The sequence below is a fragment of the Anguilla rostrata genome, chromosome 2 (genome assembly GCF_018555375.3).
Source record: "Anguilla rostrata isolate EN2019 chromosome 2, ASM1855537v3, whole genome shotgun sequence".
Lineage (NCBI taxonomy): Eukaryota > Metazoa > Chordata > Actinopteri > Anguilliformes > Anguillidae > Anguilla > Anguilla rostrata.
Window position 1 is genome coordinate 42296424 of NC_057934.1, and position 20406 is coordinate 42316829.

Genomic DNA, 20406 nt, shown 5'->3' on the forward strand with positions numbered 1-20406 from the left:
ACTGGCGGGGAGGGGCAGAGTGGGGCAGCCCCGGCCCTGGGCCCCGGGCCCCGGGCCCCAGCCCGTCTCCATCAGCACATCGTGGGGGCACACGGCACTGGGAGCCCTGCTACAGCTCACACAGAAGGCACCGCGGTCAGGCTCCAGCTCCATTCTGCCGTATCTTCACCGCACAGGACAGGGATTAAAGGACTGGACAGCGAGAGAGGGACATGTGGGGACGGGGGGGGTGTATCTGAAATCTGTCATCCCCCCACTCCCCCCACCCACCCCACTGGTCCTTTTCCTCTCAGGAAATGCATCCTGTTGCTGGCTGACAGCGGGAGCAGAGTGTTTGTCGCAGCGAGAGAGAGAGAGAGAGAGAGAGAGAGAGAGAGAGAGAGGGAGAGGGAGCGAGAGCACGCCCTTACACTTTCCCGAACACTCGCCATCCTCTGCGCTTTCCTCCTCAGAGCACGCACGCACACACACCACACGCACCGCACACACCACACGTACGCCGAGTGAGATATTCCTCTACCCAGGAGTGCTGCAGCCACAGACAGAGAGCCCTGTGCTGTGCCTGGAGCTCAGTCGCGCCGGGGAGTACTGACAGAGTTTTGAGGGAGAACCGATGGAGTGCTGAAGGAGTACTGATGAAGAACTGACCGAGCACTGACAGAATTCAGAGGGAGCACTGAGGGAGTAGTGAGAGAGTACGGAGTACTGACAGCGCAGGAGCTCCTCGGGCACACACGGCTCCTGTCCTCCGCACAGAGCGGGAGAAGAACGGGAGAGTCAGAAGAGAGAGAGAGTGTGCTGTCCCGCGTTGTCTGTCCCTGAAGCAGCCCAGCCGAGCAGCCAGAGAAGAGAGGAGAGGAGTGGAGCGGAGGAGAGGAGAGGGAGCCAGAGCGGCGACTGCTCGAAGCCAGGGGAATGGACCTATCTGCCTGCTGGATAAACCCGCCCCAGTCCGAAGAGGAGGGCTAAAGACGCCAGAGGAGACCCCCGGCAGAGAATGAACGGAGACGTCCTCTAGCTGAGACTGCCATCTTTAGAGTTTCACCCGAGCGTCGGTCGCCCCGGCAGCGGTGGAGGAGGAGGAGCGGGGGGAGGAGGAGGGGGCAGGGGCAGGGGCGAGCAGAGGCAGCCTGGGCCGGGGGGAGCGTGGCTGGGGGGCCGGGCGCATGGCGGCGCAGCGGCTGGTGACCGCGGCGGTGGCGGTGGCCCTGCTGTCCCTGGCGCTCAACAACGTGGCGGCGTTCACGCCCAGCTGGGTGCTGCAGGCGCTGGAGGACGGGCGCAAGCGCAGCGTGGGGCTGTGGAGGACGTGCGAGCGCGGGCGCGAGGAGGCCGGCGGCGGCGGCGGCGGAGGGAGGCACGGTCAGACCCCGCAGCCACACTGCGAGGCTGTGGGCTGGGGCTCGGAGATCGCCGGACGCCAGGAGTCCCGCAGCACCGTCAAGCGTGAGTGACACGAGAGGAGGGGAGCATTCCTTACACCCTCTCTAATATCCCAACTCCATCACACGCGATTCGATATTTCATCAAACCTGACTGGTATTACTGTTGGTACTGTGAGGCTGTATTTTTAGATTGTGACCAATGATGAGTTTATATGAGGTGAATCATCTCGCTATACCTTCCCACATTCAGACAGTTCAGGCAAATATTAACGGGGACTTGCAAAATGTGTTGGTAAAAACACTGTGACTCTTGTCATGATACTGTAGTATATGGTACTGGCTTCCTTGTTTTGATATTTTGGTTATTGGCTGCAAAGCATCCTAGAGACAATGCCTGAGGGCAGGGCTCTACGGTGATCTCATTTAAGGAGCATTTGCTCCTGAAACATGGTGTGCTAACTGGAAAAATAATTTAGGAGCCCATCGATTAACTGGGATGCATTAGTGTGCTCCTAAAATGTTCAACTTCGGAGCACATGTGCTATTTGGAAAAAATGTTAGCTTAGAACCCTGAGTGAGGACACCCTCTGTCTTTCACTGATGCGCAACTGATACAGGCATGGACACGGGCAACGCTGCAGCTCAAAATGTGTGTTAGTACACTGTTCAATGGAACCCAGACTAGTAATGTGAGTAAAAGAACGTGTAGTCAGTATGAATGCTTGTGTGCTAAATGCTAAACAGTATGAATTCCAAGAGTAAACGGCAATACAGTCAGCACCCCCAGACCCTTTAATTCTGCGCACTTTTCTGCTACCTGCTGTCACTAAGCACAAAACACTCAAAAACATTTCAGAGCAGGAAAATGTGAAAAATACTCTTGCAATTTGCTATGAACGCTAAAAAAATACTGAAATACTCAACTGAATGGTAACTAAGAAGCCTGTTTCACTCTATACTTTTCAATGCCAGGCAGTAAAAAAATCTATTTCAGGTTTTGTGGAATTCTTAGCATGCATAGCTACTGTACACACCATATGTGGTAAGCAAGAATATTTAAAAAACACTATGTTTTATTCAAGAATTTAAGATTATATGTTTTGATGGAAAAAAAAGTCTTCATTAAACTGAATGCGCTATTATTGTCAACCCAGTGAAAATGCCAGGTGTCATTTTATTAGCGCCGTCAATATCGATTATTAAATAAATGAGAAATATTGAACACGAGGAACGGAACCTCTGAATACACGTACAGGATGATCAGGGAAACAATGTGTAAAAAGTCGCAATTGGAAGCCTTGTAACCATGAGCGTGCAGTAAATCCTAGTGACACGTGTGTGCTGCTGTTTCGCTCTAACATCTCTCTCCCCCCAGTGCAGTTTGACATGATGCGGGCCTGTAACCTGCTGGCCACGGTGGCCCTGACTGCTGGCCAGCTCATCTTCCTGCTGGGGCTGGTGGAGCTGCCCTTCATTACCCAGGATTCCCAGTGGTGGGAGGAAGCCATCGCAGCGCTCTTCCAGCTGGCCAGTGAGTGAGCGCTCGCGCGTCCGCACCCCTTTTCCCTCGGCTGGCTCGGCCGGGCCGCTCCCATGCAGTCACGCACTCCGGGGGCTGCTTAAAGCGCCCATCACAGAGCCGCCCGCGGCTAACGGCAGCGACGCAGACTGCAGCCGTGCCCTGTGACCCTTAGCCCCGGGGGTTTGTGCAAGGCAGGTCAGAAGGGAAACACTCATTACATTGCAGGCATTTAGCAGACGCTCCTATTCAGAGCGACTTAAACTACTTTTAAAATAGCATTTACACTGCATCCATTTATACAGCTGGATATATAGCAATGCAGGTTAAGTACCTTGCTCAAGGGTACAACGAGGAATCGAACCTGAGACTTTCAGGTCACAAGACCAGTTCCTTACCCATTATATTACACTGCCACCCTCATCATATTGAATCTTACCAAATATCTGCAAAAACAATACAAATGTACATGTGAAAGGATAGCATAAACGTTTTCCATTGATTGATGCTTAAATAGGTTACTTTTCGTGCTGTCCATGTCCGTTTTAGCGTAACAAGAATTTAGGAGGAAATGCGATTAACATAGTTAAACTGAGGTTTGAAAATTCCTCAGATGTTATGAATCTTAAAAAATCGGCAAACACTATAAACTTTTAAACACCCTTGGGGCAGGTGGATGGCCCATGCAAATAGCCATAAAACTGAATTAGCACGATGGCATTGCTAGTTAACAGCACGGTCGTACGTTTTGGCCAAATCTGAGTACAAAACCTAGCTGAAATTTTAATATTTCTAAAAGAGAAACTGCAGCGATTACAGGAAATTAGGTCACAATACTCTGAATATGTTGCCGTAAGGAGTAGGATAGCTTTATATAAATCAAATACGAATTTCTGCCAATGTAGTAATTATTGAGATGGCGGATATAGCATTTGCTAAATTCTGCCTTGACCAGGCATGCTCCAAACCCAGAGTTCAGCACCTCCACTGTTTCCCAGAGAAATGTATAACTATACTAAGAAAAGAGATGTTCACTGCATGGCTACTGTAACTATGACGGCAGTAAAAAAAAAACTGCTTATTTTACTGTAAATAACAATCAATATACAGCACCACAGCTTCCTGCTCTAGGAGCCTCTGTCTCCACTAAGTCTCCAAATGGACCTTTGAGGATTTCGCTGAGGGAAGAACACTCACGAATTACCTTGAACAAAATCAATAAAAAAGAAAGCGGTGAGGAGCAAGACAAAAAAAAAAAACTTTAAAGGCAGACCATCTGACCCTAATGAGATAAGGACCCAGTTTTTCTTGGAGAGTCCTAAAAGCAGAGGAGGACCAGGAGCAAACCCGCAGGGGAAAGACGATAAATGGAGGCCCACGTGGCCCCCGCTGGTGCGCGGGGCCCTGTCCGAGGCAGCGCCTGTCCCAGTGCCCCTCGTGAGGAAGCGTGACGCGCTGTCTGTTTCGGCTTGTTGTTTGCGACCGGGCCTGCGCCATTGTGGCACTGCGCGGCGGCCGGCTAATTTTAGCCCGCGTGCAGGCCGGTGGGCAGGAGCGGCTCTAAGCACGGGGAGCGACTGCTGGGCGCCAGGATATCCCTGCTCAGGACGAGGAAATGTCTGTTACTACCTGTTATGCAAACCGAGAGTGGGGAAGCTAGGATAGAGACAGAGAGAGAGAGAGAGGGGGTGGGTGGGGGGGGGGGGGGGGGGTGTCGCTGGGTGTTAGAAAAGACCTCCGCTCACAGATCACTGTGGGGTGGGAACTGCTGCTGTCCAGATAAGCAGGCCTGTCTTTTATACTCCTGTTTACAAATCGTCCAGGAACACATCAGGAAAAAAAAGTGTCCCTTCACGACATTAGATAAAACGCAAGCTCTCTCTGCACGCACAGTGTTCGGGTGTGGAGTTATCAGGAATCCTGAAACGGGATACACCCATTCAGCGATTAAATAAAGCCTCAGTCGAGCCAAACTATTGTTACAGTACACATTACAGAAAATCTGGTCAATGGAAATTGAATCGGGAAAAACACCACGCAAACTAAAATTAAACCAAAAATGCACAGCTCTCTGCTTTTAGTAGTTTACATTTAAACAAGCAATTTCCTGTCAACCTTTCATTCACAACTTCTCATATAAGCATTCATACCTCAGCAGTACCTCAACCAGATTCCACACTACTCCTATCAAACAAGAGCTGTAGATGCATAAATTCTACTGAACTGTTAATATTCATGATATACCTGTCCCCCTATACTCTCCCTAAAACAAAATGTCTACCATACTGCTATCAACCCACATTTTCTACCTTTTCAGGGAATGCAATCTTTTTAACCTACAACAGCTAATCTCTTGACAATGACCTACTAAACTATTCTGCTATGATATATTTTACAAATGTTCTACTGAGAGAGAGGCTGTCATTCTCTACCATACGTAACATTTACTAGCTACCCTAACATGCCCCAGTAGTCGGGTCAATGCAGGATTGTTTTTCATTCAGAAAAAAGAGTCAAAACGCAGGGGGGAAAAAATACTGCTTTCTATAAACACAGATATTCCAAGGTTTTTTTATTTAAGATTACAGCAGACGTTGACCCAGACTTGAACCACAATAATTACTCCTGTTTCTTTGAGCCAAGGGTCTTTCGGTGTCTGACATTTGTGTTGCTTATTGATCATAATATTTACGTAGCCGCTGGCAGCACTGTGAGATTCAAAGAGAAAGCGCTTAATTTGAATGAACAGTTGAAAATGAGATGTAACGCAGTAGCTAGCTTGCGCAACATGATTAAATTAAAACAGAAGTCGCTCCTAGGGTTTAAAATTTTTTTATATTAACATGCGTGGACTAGTAAGAACCCCAAAACATTATTTGTAGCTTATTTCATCCCGGTAATCCCATTCCGCCTTTGTTACAATAGTCATAATTTTGAATGACATAAATTACTGTGAGTTGGCATGTTACGGCAAAAATAGTTATTCTTTTATGAGAGCGCACGTGAATTGGTGTGAAACAGATTTTGAAATGTCTTACATTCCAGACACACCATTCCATGGGCTAGCACAACCACTGACCCTTCCACGCCTGCTGTATTAGACTACTGTATATTCCATATTAACAGAACCTGCATTTACCGGATGTTGTGATTTCATATTTATACATTTCCAATAATGGCAAATGATAAAGAGGCAGCGATACTGATACTGAATAAATGATACTGATCAATGATTCTAATCTAATATAACTATTGCTATATAAACTGCTGCTACTAAATAATTACCTGCCTGAATATACAGACCATTCTAAACGGCACTTATACTTACGGTATACTTATTTCTCATATAAACACAGAAAAATATTTGCCATTATAGTTCACCTACAGAGCTGCAATACGATACTAGTTTAACCTGTTGAAACAGCAACACCTCCATATCTATGCAAAAGAAATGATAAATAAGATGTAAGACATAGCTACCGCATCTCTTTTTATCACTTCTAGTTTGCAGTATTGTTACTGTTAGTGGTCTGCCAGAAAATATCTATATGGGTTGTCTACAGGGGGGTCCTAGAAGGTACTGAAGGCGGCACCTGGTCAGACTTGATATGAAATAGCTATAAATAGATTCGGAAAAACATTTTAAAAATACGAAAACCTTTTCTTTAAATATAACCCTTTTTAACTTATAATGGGTGTCCAGGATGCCTTGGAGGAGGTCACTGCATCAGAAAAGGTTGAAAACTCCTGACCTCTATGAAACAACCAAGAACACTAAAATACTCAAGAAACAAAAATGTACAGTATGAAGGATTTTAATCCAGACAGTAGGCAAACTTGATGGTCTGGAGGTAAATTGCATTATTGAGTGATTCAATGCTCCTTCATCTAGCAGGAAAAAAGTGAATGGGTCTCAGCAATGAAAGGAGTTATTGTTATCCAGGTTGGGTGTCAGGCACGTTTTGTTTTCATTTTCTGGAGTGCCAAAACCACAGCAAATCGCACGCTTCTGCTTGGATAACAATGTCAATTGTGTGCGGCGTTGTGTTTCAATGGTCCATCCGGGCAAAAGGTGAATCACTGATGCGGGAGCATTTTTGCCATAGCAAAGCTGCTGAGGAAAGAGAGGAGAGGAAACGGCAAAAGCGAGTCGAAATGCTCATGTCGCCGAATTCAAATTCTTTCATCTCGGGCGAAAACAGCGCAGGAGGCGCGTAAGCGGGACAGGACGGACGAGCGCCGGGTTCGGGGGTCAGGGATCGCGGTGGATGTTTTTGCACGCCGCGCGGAGGCCCGCGGCCGCGGCGAACATTCCGCCCGCACTTCGGAGAGGAAACGCGGCTGGCACCGCTGGCACCCGTCCTGGCTCCGGCCTTGACTATTGTGCCTCCAATCTCAACGGGGAACGGCATTCTGCAAATTAACAATGCGCACCGAGAAAGGTCCGCTTCTTCTACAAGGGAAGAAAGAGAAAACACGGAGCTGTTTACGACAGGCCGGGCCTGACTAATTAATAGAGGAATTCGAGGAACCGTGCCAATCCCATTAGGCGAAGGGCTCCGGGTGCAAACACAGGGTGAAGACGCTCTTTCTGACAGCCTGTGAAGACGGAGGCTCTGCTCTGGAGCCTATAGTCTGGCTGTCTGATAGAGAGCTTCCACTGGCTGTTCACCTTAAAAAAAGGGCGTGAGGACAGGAAGGAAGGAAAGATGGAAAGACTTAAAGAGAATGAATGAAGCCAGGGAGATTCCACTGTGCCAAAATAAAGCCTTTCACACAGCCCACTGTCTGAGCCCAGCCAACAGTTTAGGGTGGGCTTTTTATTTTTCTTTGAAAAGGAGGCAGGCGCGGACAAGCGGGCTCTTTAAAATAACCCTAAATACAACACGCCCGCCGGCGACTCTATTTCAGGAAACAAACTGATTCATATCCTAATACACTCACATCCTCTTCTTCCAATATATATTTCTGGTTCCGTTGTTTATTCCATTGTTCAAACTTTAAATATGAACTTGGGAAGTGTTACATGCCCAGTTCCCGGTAAAGTTATTTTATTTGCGGACACTAATTACAGTTAAAAAAGGAAGGTAGAAATATAAACAGAAAGAATGGAACAAGAACATGACAAGCAGTAAAAAAAAAAACAGCCATATACTACAGAATTCCAAGCGAAAAAAATTCCTACAAATGGAAACTAAACATGAGATATCAGTTCAAATATGTGATTCCACAGAGTCAATCTAATACCCTCTTTAACTCAGATGGCAGACTGTAGCTGTAGCTGACTGGCAGCTGGTCCAGCTCTACTCTGTAAAGGCAGGTAATCTCTTCAGGCCTTTAACACACACTGCAGCTTCCCCGCTGAAGGTTCAGGCAGAGGGCCTGTGAAGGGAAACTATTTGGCGAAATAAATGGGAGTTTATTTTGGGCCCTGGAGGAAGCTGTGCTCCCATTTCCTGCTGTCGGGCCAGTGAGTGATCCTCCTGTCTCTAACTTTCAGCAACGGGCTCTCCACAAATATACCTGCACCCTCCTTGGGAGGTTCCTTCCATTAACAATGCTCCTCCAACCCTGAGCGGGTCTAATCTCAAAAGACTCACGAGGAATAAACACTCCACAGTGAGGGATTTTCAACATTAAAATAAACAGCACTGATTCAGTGCAAGTTATGGCTGAAACCAAACACAGCCTTGTTTCCAAAGTCTGCATGTATTTCATTCAGACTAATGTTAAACCATTTTCATCACAGCTTGACTGCAAGAAAGCTTAAATCATATGCTTTTCTAGAACTAGGGATGAACTCTTCAAAGAAAGCTTAGCTTCTTTACAATCTGAGGCAGCAGGAAGTGGTAGTCTTTAAGGTACAACTTCGAACAAACAAATAAATGAAACAATTCTGGTGCAAAGGTAATTCTTTTAGCTAATTTAAATCCCTGTGCTGGACATCATTCATGGTTAAATATTCATGGTTCCTTTCAGCAAGGCCCACTTACAGATGGTTGCCTGTAAATGCTAAGCTTAGCTTTCAACCAGTGTTACTGGTACTGCTGCAATGTACCTTTTCCCTTCAAAATCACTAACTCAAGTATTGCAGAAGACAGACTTGTAAATTAACACATACAAGCCCTTGCCCTCTTAATGTTCACTGGTTACTGGTTACAAAGTTTAAAAAATAAAAAATGAAAATACAGCCGTTTTCTGAAAGCTTTTGTCAATGTACATGGTATAAAAAGGGCCTGTTCCTCTTCATTGAATCACATCCCGCTGAGAAGGTAGGCTAAACAAATCAGGGAAACTGGGCAACACGATTTCAGAGGCAGGAGGCTGAAAAGGAAACTGACCATGTGACTTCTTGTGAAAAAGAACCGACAACTTAAAGTAGATGATCTGTGTATAACAAAACAAACAGCAGCATCAGGATTTGGCGTGCATTAATTCTTCAAAGGGCTACTTTGAGGAAAATGTGGTAAACAAATATGAAAGGAATATAAAGGATAATTGATCTTGAAATGATGCGGCACAGTGGTGTTGGGCATCATTGTGAGTGTACTTCCTGTACTAAACACTCTCTTAGCCATCCACTTAGCGCTCTTACTTCCCTTTGCAGGCTTTGTGCTGGTCATCGGGCTGGTGACGTTCTCGCGGATCGGACCGTACACGTACCTGTCCTACTCCTGCTACGTGAACATTGCGGCCTGCCTGCTGGCCACGCTGGCGGCCGCCATGCTGATCTGGAACATTCTGCACAGGCGCGACGACTGCCTGGCCCCGCGCGTCATCGTCATCAGCAGCTCGCTCACCACGCCCTTCCACCCGCGCCTCGACAATGACTATGTGGAATCGCCCTGCTGAGCCCCAGTCTCCTCCCCCGGGCGGGACACAGAGCTCAGAGAAGACTGCGCTGGGGGAGGAGCAAAGACATTAGGGGGAGGAGCAAAGACATTAGGGGCCATTTTCTTTCCTTTAACCAACTCCTATTGCTGCTGTGCTTTCCTAAATACCCGTGTGTGTGGTGGGGGTGGGGGGGGGGGGTTGGTGGATTGGTCCATGGCTGTATACACATCAGAGGAATGGACGTTCTGTTGTTCTAATGGACCATCCGCTTGCAAACTCAGAGTAACCCAATTACGGACAGTTCTGACGCTCAAAACTCAAATTCTGGAAATACCCATGACCTCAAAAAGCAAAGCCTTTCTATGCTCACACTTTGATCAGGTCACTTTTAAACTTCTAAATTTAAGTTGGTCTACTGGAGACATGCATGAAGTCCGACAGCTTTGTCCAGTAAGACTTGGTGCTGTTTTTCTCTAAGTTTCTCTAAATTTTCCAAGCCAAATGTTCCCTCCACCCCTAATGGTTCTACTGAAAAAAGATCAAGCTGGATCTTGACGTTTCGTTCGATGTGCACTTATTTTAACATATTTCTTGCAGTGTTATTATTATTTTTTATATTGAAAAGAATTGAGATTTAAGATCCCTGAATTAGCATTAATGGAAGAATGGGGTAATTCCCCACAGTTTTTCATTGCACAATATTTTTCAAAACAGGCAAATTAATTAAAGATAGATAAAAGCCCAACATTCTGGACAGTCTATCTCAAGGTTATTTCCCACATATTGTCTGAGATTTCCAAGGAAGAAAGGCCGAGAAGACAGGTCAATAAGATGAACTCACATTAGTATGGATGTGCTCCTTTAGATAATCTGCTCGCTTGTGGTACATGTACTTAATTTAATTAGGTATGGTTGTATTAATTGCTGTTATATCATACTACATACTACTTGGTGCAGAAATTCCGCTGTGACAAAAGAAAATAAATTAAAATAATAAATAATACAGATATAATAATTGTATGAACATATTTGTATAAGTCACCAACATTAAAACTTTCTTGACCAATACGCTAAATGTCTGAACATCGAGGATTTGAAATGATGGCCAAGATCAAATCTAAAAAGGTGGGGATTCAGATTACCTGTGCTCAGTTTCTCTATCGACAGAAATTACTCTCATGTGCAGCTAAGAATATACAGCTACATATGGGAGTCAAACCTGTAGAATCAAACATACAACAGAAACCTGACATGAAATCTCAATCTGTCTGTTGCATTTACTGTGGTTTGTTCAACTGTACCCATGTAAGTCAACTGACCCGTTTCCTCTGTTGCCTTCCTTCATTTAAGAACGAACTCAAGCTGACCTTGAGTAGCCCATCCTGTTAGTTATTAGGTCTGATTGACCATGGACACAACATGCAGAAACTATGAACCCAATAACTGGTAGCTGCTTTGGCCAGCCCTGGGCAGTAAACATTATGCGTTTCTAGAGAATACATTGTGTTCTAGTTTGTCCTTTTACCTCTGTGTTTCTAGGGAACGCATATTGTTTGGATTTGTCATTTTACGTCCGTGTTTCTAGGGAGTACATATTGTTTGGATTTGTCAATTTACCTCCAGGTTCCTAGGGAATACATACTGTTTGGGCTTGTTTGCCGAAGGAAGCGGCCTATAATTACGTGACCTGGGAACAATCGTAGAGGAAAAGTAATAAGCGAAGTCGTTTGTATTTGAGACTTCTGATAACCCCTCGGTTAGCTGCAGTTCCGGCTCGTCCGCGAGTCAAGGACGCGCTCAATGAAAGGAAATGCCACAGGAGGCCCGAGTGAATGAACTCATCGCGCACGCTGCTCTGGGGGCAGCGCGCTGCACAGCACTGCTCGCCTAGGTATCGCACGCAGGGCTCTGTACGGCGTTCCACGGGCTCCACTGCGTAAAGTTAGCGAATTCAAACCAGAACTAACACAGCGGATCCTGATTGGCTCAGGCAGTAAATGAACAAACTATGAATGGCTGTCCAAAGCAGTGGGACGCTGTTTGATTGGTCTGGCCAGGGGCAGGGCGGGTTTAAGTTAGCTCGGGTCGCTTTGGTTACCACTCTATTGCCTCCTTCCAAAGATATGCCAGATGCCCACGGGCTACCAGCTGTTCTCTGTTAGGGGTACACCTCTCACCTGGCTCACAAGCGGGCGTAACACATGCACTGCAGTTATATGTGCAGGTGGCACAGCCATTATATGAACACCATAATTTATGAGTCCAAATTAGAGATTACAAACAAGGGAATAATTGTTACATATTCTGCCACTGACAGCAAATTTGTATAAAAATTTTATTTTCAGTTCTGACATTACAATAGTTCATTACAGACATGCATTAAACTATCTAGAAAAGTTTGAAAATGTAGGGTTTAGAAAAGGCTTCTTGCTGTTGATAATTTTCTGAAATATAACGGGAGTGAAATATCCTTAAATAAGCATTCACCCAAAGAAGCACAGCTCATTTTGAGCATTGACTACTAGATGGATCCAGAAAGAGTCCAGAAAATCCATCACCATCTGATTCAGGGGATGTTCATTTGAGGCGAAACAGCTTCTGCCGTTCCAGCTTCGCACGGCGTCAGTAACAGCGTCAGTAAATGCGATCTCGCCCGGCTCCGGCACATTCACCACCAGCCGAACCGCGCAGAGGAATGCACCATCACCGCGGTTACGGTTATTACGGCGCTCCAATCGCCGCATGCCCGTCGATCGATCTTTTTGGCCGCAGAATCCACACTCCTAATCGGGAGACGGCAGAGAGGGCCCAGTTCTGTTCGCACGGCTCGCGGCCGCAAGATAAAGGGATGTGTCTGAGGCCGATAAACCCTTATAAAAAAAAAAAAATGTCTTTTTGTTGTCTGCGGGCCACTTCCCCGGGAACGGGGCCACACAAAGACGCCGTGTCAGACAGCAGGCAGGGGCTTTCGGGAATCCGGCACAATGCCTCCCGCGTCTGTCCTGCCGATAAAAATAGCCGTCGGCCGGGAACTGTATTACGGCCGCCTTCAGAACCACAGAAGCTCCGCAGCCTCCAGTAAACCGGACGCGCTGCCTTTGCATCTTCCTCTCCGTGTTTTAACGGCTGTATTCAACGGCGCTCTCCGAGTGCTTTCAACGGCCGCACGTCCAGGTGAAGAAACGGCACGCTTGAGAAAACGCTCGCTCTCGTCCCGGCGCAACGAACCCTCCCGACCCGCGGCCGAGCGGAACCCGACGCAAACCGACGTCCGCCTCATTCGGCGAGCGCGCGGAGATTTATTACGCACCTGACTTTTAATAAAACTGCTTTTTCCTCAAGTACAGGACAGCGCGCTTCAGCCCCCAGCACAAAGGATACGCGGTAATGATTCATCCTTCTGCTCAAATATGCACAGACATAACAAGACATAAAGCAGTCGGGGTAAACAGAATTTATGCAGGTCCTTTGGCTGACTTGCTTCGGTATCGAAATCGCACGCCATATTTCCTGGCTGAAGATTATGACCCCAGCTGAAAACTATTTATCAGGTCTTTATAAATGCTTGCTGTTATGCTCCAGACAGGGCAGCGCAAGTTCCTGAGAAGCTAAGAACTCAAATGATATCTACAAGTATTTATGTGACCGAGGGAAAACCTGGCAGTCGAACATATTTCATATCCAAGCCATTAGCGCGCTTCTAATGGGCGTGTGCGTCTTCATGTGAGCGCGTGTGTGCGCGTGTATGTGTGCACGTGCGCAATGTGTGCGCTTGTTCGTAAATGATGATTTCTGATGACATCGTAGAGAGCCCAAAGAGGCCTTAGAAACTATTTTAGAATCCAAGACATTTTCTGTTCCATCTATTTTTGGCTTGACAGTCGTAAGTGAGAGATCATCAAAAGAAACTACAACAAAGTGCGTCTGTGCATAGGAGTTGGGCTCTGGCTACCTTAACAATGAAAGCCCACAGAGACTGTGTGTGGAGAGTCAAGGCCACACTATGAATACTCTGCAGAAAATACATCTCCCACTTCGAAGCGTACGCTGCGACTGAACGGGCTTAATGTTTCCCCGGATTGTCCTGAAAAGCGGCGCAGAGAGAGGCGCAGCGGCACACAATGCCCAGCGCGCGTGGCGCCCGGCACGTCCCACCCCCCCCTCAAACCGCCCTCCCCCCCTCCGCCCGCTGAGTCCAGTGTTGCCAAGCCGCCTCCACCCTGTCTCACCCAATCCTGTCTCACTGACCCACAATCAGCCCGAAGCACCACAGCACGAGGTTACGTGTCCACTGCCGTTTCACATATCAAGTCACTTCAGTCAGAGAGCAAAAATCGGCGGCCATTTCGGCTCTGAGTCCGTTTCCTATGGAGTCATCGCCGCCCGCTGTTACCTCTTTATGAGCTTGATGGACTTGAAGGCCTCGTCCATGTCTCCGATGGTCAGGTAGAAGCTGAAGTTGAGCATGGCGTCGCGGGTGGGCTTGTCGCATTCCTCCAGGCCCACGAAGTCTCGGAACGCTCTGCGAGACACCATGGGGGGGCCTGAGGCCTGCGGGCCGGGGGGAGCAGAGGACTGCGGGGCCGGGGCAGGGGCGGGGCCAGGAGGCTCCTCGCTGTCCGCTTCTCCTTCTCCAGGCTGACACAGAAACAGGAGTGAAGGTAGGAATAATAAAACTCATCTGTTATAACTGATCTTCAAAGCACTGACTGACTGCACATACTGACTATAATAATAATAATAATAATAATATTAATGCACATTTTCATACACTGATCTGCAGCCCAAAGTACTTCAGAAAAATAATAGATTATACGCAGGAGTGCGACTACTTTGAGAAAGGCTATGTGGAATTTCTCGCGGTGGATGCTGTTACAGAACTTTAGAGTTCTGAGATATGAGTGCACTGGGATATGAGGGAAAATAAAATATAAAATACTCGGATAACATATTGACTGGAGACCTGGGGAAAAAAGCTTCTTGAGCCTACAAAAGCAGCTGAAAACCTCATCAAAATGGTTTTGCCACACAGGAATTATTGGGGAAAAAAGAACTACAAAGTAATACAATATACTGGATTCAAGTATATATACGTTTAGGCTAGGGTTTCGGTCACATGTTCACACCAGGTTATCTCAGTTTGGCCTGGAGTTTCTCTCATATGGTCACATGTTCACACCAGGTCATCTCAGTTTGGCCTGGAGTTTCTCTCATATGGTCACATGTTCACACCAGGTTATCTCAGTTTGGCCTGGAGTTTCTCTCATATGGTCACATGTTCACACCAGGTTATCTCATTTTATCCTAGAGTTTCAGTCATACGGTCACATGTTCACGCCAGGTTTGCTCATTTCCCAGTGTGAGGCAAAGCAGCATACGCTCAGTCTTTTATCTTTCTTTGGTTTCCACGCTCCAGTATCTTTCAATCTTTCCCACACACTACAAACTATAAAAGCCTGCGCAAACAGAAATGTGTTGGAATGGAATGAAAGCAAGAGCAGCTGACCTCTCGTATTTTGGAAACGTAACAAAAATGCTAAATTAGCAAACTTCTGCTGACACTGCGTGCTCCATGTGTACTAGCATGTGTGCGGTGAGACAGGAGCGCTGGGGAGCAGCGGTGTGGTGTTTGGGCTCAGAGGGAGGGACGGGCCGGGGCGGCAGCGCCCACCTGCGGAGGGAGATACTCACAACCGGGAGGAAGACAGAGCCCCTCCGAAACCGCAGCTGGCGAGAGGACGCCCCAGAACACAGACCCCCAAGAGACAGGCCCAGGACAGAGGGCGAAATGGAGAAAATGGAGGGCGAAATGGAGAAAATAACACAAGCAGTGAAATGGAAAGGAAACAGTACCCCGGAGTCGTCAAAATCCAAAAAATAACAGAACAGGTGGGCAGAGGCAGCGATAAAGAGCGTGGTATGGGAGAGGACACAGGGACCTGTGACGGAGAGGGGGTCAGCCCGGGACAGGGGAGGCTGGGGACGGACGCTCCTGGCCCTACCTTGCAGGAGAAGTAATAGAAAGGCACGTCGAGCGCCAGCAGGGCCTGCATTCCCGCCGGCTTCAGGTAGGAGTCCTGCAGCAGCAGCCCGTGCTCCTGGGTGCAGAAGAAGGACACCACCAGCACTTCCACCTGCAGGGAGAGGAGCCACCAGCTTTCAATGAGGAGCAGTCCTGCAAATGCAATGTCTGTGCACTTGAGCTGATGCAGGTTGCAGTGAAAAGCAAGGGTGGAGGATGCGTACGCCAGTCTATCCTTGCCTGGACATCATAAACAAATACAGGCATGAGGATGCAAATAAAGTTTTGCCATTCCAAATCAGGACAAAAAGCATACCAGTAACATGACCAATGATTGGTCATGGCATTTGTTTTGCACCAATCATTGGCTGTGTTATTGGTTTTGTGTGTGCAAAAAGGTTGTTTACACGTTAAAGGCCTCAGTAAGTCAGGCCCTCAGTGTGTATAAAGGGAGAAGGATGAAACGCAGGTGTGCGGCAGGGAGGGTGGGCTCGCTCCTACCTCCCCCAGGCCGTCAGGCAGGGAGGAGCGGCGGGGGTCCGCCGTCCGCACCGTCTCGCAGGCGAACAGCCGCGGCTCGCTCTCGTCCCAGAACTGGGAGATGGGGCAGCGGCCGCGCAGCTCGGCATTCTGGGACGGGCCACTGTAAAAGACACGCAGGCCGAGAAGCTACACTCATTTCACACAACCTGCTGCCGGTCAAGCCATCTGCGTCCATAAGAAACTGAAGTGAATGTTTCACATTCAAAAAATATATAGAAAAATACTTTGACATATAGTTGACATATACTACTAAGAGACAACAGCACTGTGGTCCAGTTCTGAAAGGTTTTAGAGTAATGGATGTATCGAGAGTAGATTTCATTTAAGTTCAAAAATACAAAATACAGTATGTTTATAAGACCTGAGGACAGAGCTATAACGTGTATCAACACGGCGCCCTTACCTCTCCGGGTCCTCTGCTTGCGATACCCCGCTCGGTGGTCGGCCAGTGAAGAAGTCAAAGTGCGACACCGTGTCCATCTCCACGTCGTAGAAGTAGACCTTGTGGTCAGGCCTCCCGCTCACCTGGAAAACGAAGCCAGACGGAGCATTAAGGCCGGGTTCGGGGGAAGGCTGCTGAGGAGGCTGTACTTGTGTCCGGGCTCCTTAATCACCTGAGCGACCAGGATGCTGACTTGACTGCCGTTGGCGTTGCACTTGACTGACAGCAGGGCTCCCACGTTCGACGCCACCTCGCTCAGGTTCTTAGCGCTGCAGTGCGGCTTGGCCTCCCTGCACAGAGGAGGAGCAGAATAAAGGGATAAGGGATCTAGGGATGGACACAGCCCTGCTGCCCGGCTGCCTGTACAGGAAAAGAAAATGGACGCCCACGGTTACGCTCTCTGTACTGACCTGCGGGATAAGTCAAAGAGTTTGAAGTGTGCGGTGTCCGTGCCCACTGCCAGGAAGGACCCACACACGCTCAAGAGAACCGGGTTCCCCTCCACTTCAGAGAACACCAGGAGCTGTTTCACTGTGCCCTAAAGGAGAGAACAGAACAGGGCTCAGGAGTATGCACACACACACACACACACACACACATGCGCAAACGCACATGCACACACACACACATATATTGAGGCTTAATTTCTTATGTTGAGTATCTAATTGTATCTACTGATTCATAATGTTACAATGAAGCAGAAAGTCATTAAAACCAGAAGATCTAACAGCTGACTCAGACAGGCAGGTTGTGTTCTAGCCCAGGGTTGGTGGAGGAACGGGGGTGGGAATGAGGGACAGGGGCCAGGGAGGGGGGGGGGGGGCGGCGTACAGGAGACTTACCTGTAGGGTGCGGACCTGCACCCTGTTGGGCTCTACAGTATAGATATTTTCCTCATACATGGCAAGGGTTTGGGATTCACACGGGAAAGAGCCTGCGTTCGATAAGGAGAGAGGCGAGGGATTACACACCACAAACACAGAAAATCCACAGTAACCGTCAACGGGACAATTATAATCGGAAATCTGGGACATAGGATGTGGAGAGGCGTAAGATCAGAATGCGCAGAGTGTCTCTGTGCTGTGCTGTACCTGCGCTGCGCAGCGCCGTTCCTGACAATTCGTAGACGGTCACCTGCTTCCCGTTCCACACGGCCACGGTGTCCTGCAGAGGGAGGAGAGGCGGTCACAGCCGGCCCGGGAGCTCCCTGGCCGGGTCGGGCCGCTCTACCGGCGGGCCCTAGGGCGAGCGCGGGGGGGGGGGCTCCTCGGTCCTACCTTGGTGACACAGACGCCCTTGACGTGCGAGTCGCAGCGCAGGCTGAGCTGGCTCCCCGAGCCGAAGTTGTGCAGGCTGAGCTGGCTGGGAGTCAGCTGCACCGCCGCCACCTGCTGGCTGAAGTGGGCGGACATGACGTGCTCGCAGAGGATCAGCACGGTGCTCACCCCGTTGGCCGCCAAGAGGTTCAGGCTGGAGCCCCACTGAGCACAGACAAACACAAGCCAGTTTCCATGGAGATATTTAAAGAAAGAAGGATGAAGAGAGGTCAGAGGTTTCATTCATGGAGAAAGGGAGAACATACGTACTCCAAATTACATTACATTACATTACCGGCATTTAGCACATGCTCTTATCCAGAGCGACTTACATTCACACAACTTACAGAGCGACTTTCAGCTCAATGATACAACGACAGTACAGTGCCCTACCAGGGGATAGAACCAACAACCTTATAGGGTTATAAACCCAGTTTGCTACTCATTATACTACACTGTAACCCAGGTGAATGGCCAGCCCTGTGTTAAAAAGTGTCTGCCTCCCCAAAAGGTGTCCGTCTCCCTGAACCCATGCGTCACAGTGAAATGCGTCCCCCTGAACACATGCCTCGCAGTGAAATGTGCCCATACCTGCAGCTGGGTGATGTTCCCTTCAAACTCAGTGGGTGTTTGGAGTTTCCACTGGCCCTGGGCCTCTTCCCCAAGGCTCAAGGAAGACACCCTCTGCCACATGGCGATACGGCCTCGGCCTGTTCCTGCGGCGATGATGTCTACGAAGGGACCGATGACAAATTACACATCCAGCATAGCTCACTATCGCCCAAAGTACAACAGAAGCAAAATAAACTGCTTTAATTCAAGTGCTGTCCAGTCATAACAAAAGTGCTGTCCAGCCATAACAAAACACCTCTCCTGTATGACAGACAGCCAACTCGGGGCTGTCACGTTTACCTTTAGCCGCGCAGTACGACACGCAGTTGAGCGTCTCGCCCTTTTCGAAGCCCAGGCCCTCATCCAGAGACAGCGCGTAGTTGTCATCCCTCTCCAGGTCCCACAGTCTACGACACAAACCACTCCTCTCAGGCTATGTGAGGTTACATCACCTAACTACTCTTCATCTGTTAATTATACATAAGATTATATATATAAAATTATATTAACAATTCAGTATATAACCACATTAGTTACATTTTGAGAGGTTAACTGCATTTTCACAGTCTACAACAGCACTTGCACAGACACAATAGTCAGTTTCTGTCACAATATTTGACAAACACACTGTAAAAATGGTGCTGCTTGCCTCCTGGGTGACTGTTAAAATGAGGCATGTCTGGCAGTGAAGCAGCTGCCATGTTGTCTGCCCTTCCCTACCTGATGACCTGATCCCCCGTGGCAGTGATGAGGAGGCCGTGATTGGCCCAGGCAATGTCTGCTAACTGCCCGCTCTTCCCGCTCAGCTTCACCTGTCAGCAAACACCAAACACACACACTCACACAGCAGCACACACGGATAACACAACAAGCTTTAAGGCAGAAGTACAATAACCCACCAAAACTGTGTGGCTATACAATAAAAGATTTCAGTCTGCTGAATTAACTAATGGCTTCTTAAATGAAAGTTAGGTTATTTAGTGATGCAATGTGTTGTATGGTGCTGGTATTACAGAAGCCCCTGACTGTGTGTCATGACATCACTGGTACCTTTATGAGCTCCTGGGCTCCCCCCTCAGGCCCAAGGCTGTACTGCGACAGCATCAGGGTTTCTGTGATCACAGCCAGCACGTCTCGCTTCTCCAGGTACAGCAACTTCTGCACAGGGCTGTCCACAGTCAAAACGGGGCTACTCTTGCCCTTCTCATCCACACAGTGCACGTGTCCTGTAAAGTGGGAACACAGGCTTACACTCGCACACATCTCACTCACATACAGTTTACCCTACCAGTACAGACAGAACACAGGTTAACACACACACAAATCTCACACACATACACAGTTTACCTCACCAGTACAGAGGAAACACAGGTCTACACACACAAATTCACATACAGTTTATCCCACCAGAACAGAGGGAACACAGCTTTACAGCAATCACCTCACTCATCCACACAGCCCATCATAACACACCAGAAGGGACCAGAAAGTAATACACATTTTTAGTATTATTTCTGCACTTAATTAACAGCTGTGCAGCAGGTACTTTGAAACAGGACACAGGGGGACAGTTGGTCTGACCATCAGCAGTGCTGACAAAGAAAGTCAGGCCTTCCAGGGAGCCCAGCTTCAGAGAGGCCCCCTTGCCGGCCTTCCTCCAGTTGAACATGTCCAGCGCGTTCTCGTCTCCGCTCACTGCTGCCCGGGCCAGCTGGATCACGTCCCTGTGCACA

At 48.2% G+C, this 20406-nt stretch overlaps 2 protein-coding genes across 5 annotated transcripts in view; one reads left to right on the forward strand and one right to left on the reverse strand.

The window, feature by feature from the left end:
• ift140 (intraflagellar transport 140 homolog (Chlamydomonas)) overlaps positions 1-20406 on the reverse strand; it is a 31232-nt gene that overhangs the window by 7504 nt on the left and 3322 nt on the right. For 3 of the 4 annotated variants that reach the window (XM_064322301.1, XM_064322302.1, XM_064322304.1), the window contains exons 5-19: positions 20255-20397; positions 19724-19899; positions 19394-19485; positions 18974-19080; positions 18653-18792; positions 18023-18226; positions 17837-17909; positions 17588-17679; positions 17156-17283; positions 16918-17035; positions 16707-16828; positions 16262-16403; positions 15741-15872; positions 15430-15465; positions 14132-14376 (exon numbers count right to left, since the gene is read on the reverse strand). In XM_064322301.1, the coding sequence (XP_064178371.1) occupies positions 14132-14376; positions 15430-15465; positions 15741-15872; positions 16262-16403; positions 16707-16828; positions 16918-17035; positions 17156-17283; positions 17588-17679; positions 17837-17909; positions 18023-18226; positions 18653-18792; positions 18974-19080; positions 19394-19485; positions 19724-19899; positions 20255-20397 (1950 nt within the window). The remainder of the gene's footprint in view (positions 1-14131; positions 14377-15429; positions 15466-15740; positions 15873-16261; positions 16404-16706; positions 16829-16917; positions 17036-17155; positions 17284-17587; positions 17680-17836; positions 17910-18022; positions 18227-18652; positions 18793-18973; positions 19081-19393; positions 19486-19723; positions 19900-20254; positions 20398-20406) is intronic. The other variant, XM_064322305.1, reaches the window with a different exon arrangement.
• tmem204 (transmembrane protein 204) lies at positions 350-11235 on the forward strand. Its single transcript, XM_064322307.1, has 3 exons — positions 350-1446; positions 2761-2916; positions 9512-11235. The coding sequence occupies exons 1-3, from the start codon at positions 1167-1169 to the stop codon at positions 9754-9756; spliced, it is 681 nt and encodes a 226-aa protein (XP_064178377.1). The 5' UTR covers positions 350-1166; the 3' UTR covers positions 9757-11235.

Coding starts and splice junctions, on each gene's coding strand:
- tmem204 (XM_064322307.1), top strand. CDS start 1,167: ATGGCGGCGCAGCGGCTGGTGACCGCGGCGGTGGCGGTGGCCCTGCTG. Junction 1,447..2,760: donor GTCCCGCAGCACCGTCAAGC/GTGAGTGACACG, acceptor CTCTCCCCCCAG/TGCAGTTTGACATGATGCGG. Junction 2,917..9,511: donor AGCGCTCTTCCAGCTGGCCA/GTGAGTGAGCGC, acceptor TTCCCTTTGCAG/GCTTTGTGCTGGTCATCGGG.